Source organism: Gossypium raimondii, chromosome 1 (assembly GCF_025698545.1).
Source record: "Gossypium raimondii isolate GPD5lz chromosome 1, ASM2569854v1, whole genome shotgun sequence".
In the NCBI taxonomy this organism is placed as follows: domain Eukaryota; kingdom Viridiplantae; phylum Streptophyta; class Magnoliopsida; order Malvales; family Malvaceae; genus Gossypium; species Gossypium raimondii.
In genome coordinates this window covers 3,237,982-3,241,359 of record NC_068565.1, presented here as the reverse complement: position 1 = coordinate 3,241,359, position 3,378 = coordinate 3,237,982, and the positions used below count along the sequence as shown (strand labels likewise).

Sequence of the window (3,378 nt, the reverse complement as noted above, 5' to 3'; positions counted from 1 at the left end):
ATATTGCAAAACATGGAAAAGAAGCCTAATAAGAGTTTCCGGCAATATGCTCAGAGATGGAGGGAAGTGGCTGCGCAAGTTCAACCACCACTTTTAGAGAAAGAGTTAACTATGCTTTTTATCAATACTCTAAAGGCTCCATTTCTCAATCACATGTTGGGCAGTGCCACTAAAAGCTTTTCAGACATAGTGATGTCTGGAGAAATGATAGAGAATGCCATAAGATGCGGCAAGATAGAAGCGGGAGAAAGTACTAAAAGGCCAGCACCAAGAAAAAAAGAGCATGAGATAAACAACGCAAGTGTGTTTAACAGGGATCATTCTAAATCAATCACGGTGGGGTAAGCCAGAGCAGTAACCGCTAATCAGCAAAATTTTTCGAAATAGGAATCCAATCCAAGGCCAAAGGTAGAGAAACTTCAATTCACACCTATCCCAGTGACATATAGGGAATTGTACCAGAACTTATTCGATGCACGTGTAATATCTCCATTTTACCTAAAACCTATGCAACCTCCGTACCCTAAGTGGTATGACGCAAGCGTTCAATGCGAGTATCACGCGGGGACCAAGGGGCACTTAATTGAAAACTGCACTGCATTCAAGAAGTTAGTTGAAAGACTTATCAATTTGGGGATCGTAAAGATAGGTGACTCATCAGGACCGAATGTAGCAGAGAATCCATTGCCCAACCATGATAATAAAGGGGTGAATGCGATAATTGAGTATGGAGGAAGGAGAGTCAAAGCCAACATAGCAGAGATAAAGACCCCCCTTGAATGGGTTTGGAAACAAATGATGAAAAGAGGTCTCATCAAGCAAGGTTCAATAGAAAGGCCTGAAGGAGCAAGGAAGTTTTGTGAATTCCATGCAGAAGAAAGCCATGACATCCAAGAATGCACCGAGTTCAGAACCATGGTGCAAAACTTAATGGATAAAAAAGAATTGGAGTTTTATGAAGAGATTAAGGGACTAGAAGAAGGAGAGGTTTATGCTACAGAAGAAGGATCTACGGGGAAAGCCCAAAAGGCTAATTACCCGGTGGTGATTATTTCAAAACCAATGAGCAGAGAATCTGGTATACAAATAGCACCAAAGGTCATAATCCAAAAACCTGTATCCTTTCCCTACAAGGATAGCAAAAAGGTTCCTTGGAATTACGACTGCGATGTAACAATCCCAGGAGAAGAGAGCTTGGTAAATGCTTCAGGAGAGGATGAAGGATTCTATACACGAAGTGGAAAACGCTATGATCCGGAAAATGCTAGAGTGGAATCTGGAAAAGGAAAAGCCTTAGCGGTTGAATTGGGAAAAACAAAAGCAGACAAAATTGAGCCGCGTGTCAATCAGTCGGTAACTGAAAATGAGGCGAAAGAATTTCTAAAATTCTTAAAACATAGCGAGTACAGCGTGGCAGAACAATTACATAAGCAACCGGCTCGTATCTCGGTGCTTGAATTGCTTCTAAGTTCAGAGGTACATCGTAATGCGTTGATTAAGGTGCTAAATGAAACTTATGTCGCTAGTGATATCTCAGTGAATAAGTTGGACCGTTTGGTTAACAATATCAGTGCCGACAATTTCATTTTCTTTAATGATGATGAAATACCGCCGGGGGGAAGAGGAGCCACCAAAGCATTACATATCACTGCTCGCTGCGGGGAGTATACGTTAGCGGGAGTGCTAATTGATAATGGATCAGCCTTGAATGTTTTACCCCTATCTACCTTAAATAGGTTACCGGTGGATAGTTCCCACATGAAATCATGCCAGAATGTAGTGAGAGCATTTGATGGCACCGAATGAAAGGTGATGGGAAGAATAGAAATACCCCTCTTGATTGGCCCGAATACATACGAAGTGGATTTCTTAGTGATGGATATCAAGCCTTCGTATAATTGCTTGCTGGGGAGACCATGGATTCATTCAGCAGGGGCGGTGCCTTCATTATTGCACCAGAAGTTGAAATTAGTGACAGAAGGCCGGTTAGTTATGATCGACGCTGAGGAAGACATTATTGCATCGGTAACCAGTGACGCACCATATTTGGGAACAGATGAGGAGGCGATCAAATGTTCCTTTCGATCCTTAAAGTTCGTAACTGCGACCTCTGTTATTGAGGGAAAGAGGATCCCAATGCCCAGCGTGTCTAGAGCCACGAAGATGGGATTACAAATGACAGTTGGGAAAGGAGCTGTGCCTGGAAGAGGACTGGGAAGACGCCTTCAAGGAAGAATAGAGGCACCAGTGGTGAAAGACAAACATGACCGCTTTGGTTTAGGATTTAAACCAAATGCTAAGCAAAGAAGGAAAGAGTTAGAGAAAAGACAAGAGAGGAGGAAGGCGCGTTTGAACGGAGAAGAAGTTGATTGAGAACCTATGGCTTTCCCCCACATATCTAGGACCTTCGTATCGGGAGGAACCATGTATTCTGGTCTGAGGACTCCAAGAAGGAAGACCACAGAGGAAATGTTAGGAAACCTGAATATCAATGCCATATTTGAAGAAGAATCTGAAGAAGGAAGTACATCAGGCATCTATCCCTTTGAACCTGGAAGTGTTTTAAACAATTGGACTGCAGAAGAAATGCTTGCAGTTTTTAGAGCTTTTCCAGAGTTCCAAGATATCGATGACATGAATGACTCTACTATGAACTTAGAGAACCCTTTTGAACGAGAGATGTGTTTAGAGGAATCTCAAGATTTTGAAGATAACATAGATTTCAACCTATCTCCGGACTTGTTGAGGATGGTAGAGCAGGAAGGGAAACAAATCCTACCTCACGAAGAGACGATAGAGACGGTGATCCTGGAAGAAGGAAAGGTGGTGAAGATTGGCACATGCATAACTGAATAAGTAAAACAAGACCTCATTGAATTGCTTTGAGAGTTCAAAGATGTCTTCGCATGGTCGTATCAGGATATGCCTGGCTTAAATACGGATATTGTAGTTCACCATCTTCCTATAAATGAAGATTGCAAGTTAGTTCAGCAAAAATTCCGAAGAATGAGGCCTGAGGTTGTATTGAAAATAAAAGAGGAGGTGCAAAAGCAATTCGATGCTGGATTCCTGCAAGTGGTCAAATATTCTGAGTGGGTAGCCAACATCGTACCCGTCTCTAAGAAAGATGGGAAGGTACGAATGTGTGTAGATTATAGAGACTTAAATAAAGCTAGCCCAAAGGATAATTTTCCCTTGCCTCATATCGACACTCTGGTAGATAACACGGCGGGGCACTCACTGTTTTCTTTTATGGATGGCTTCTTGGGATATAACCAAATTAAGCTACATCCTGACGATATGAAGAAAACTACATTCATAACCCTATAGGGGACTTTCTGCTATAAAGTGATGCCATTTGGATTGAAAAATGCGGGA

The 3,378-nt window shown here is 42.1% G+C and overlaps 1 protein-coding gene across 1 annotated transcript; it reads left to right on the top strand.

Moving 5' to 3' along the window:
• Nucleotides 1-507: 507 nt before the first annotated feature.
• On the top strand, nt 508-1,806 carry LOC128039848 (uncharacterized). Its single transcript, XM_052628531.1, has one exon. The coding sequence runs from the start codon at nt 508-510 to the stop codon at nt 1,804-1,806; it is 1,299 nt and encodes a 432-aa protein (XP_052484491.1).
• Nucleotides 1,807-3,378: the final 1,572 nt, after the last annotated feature.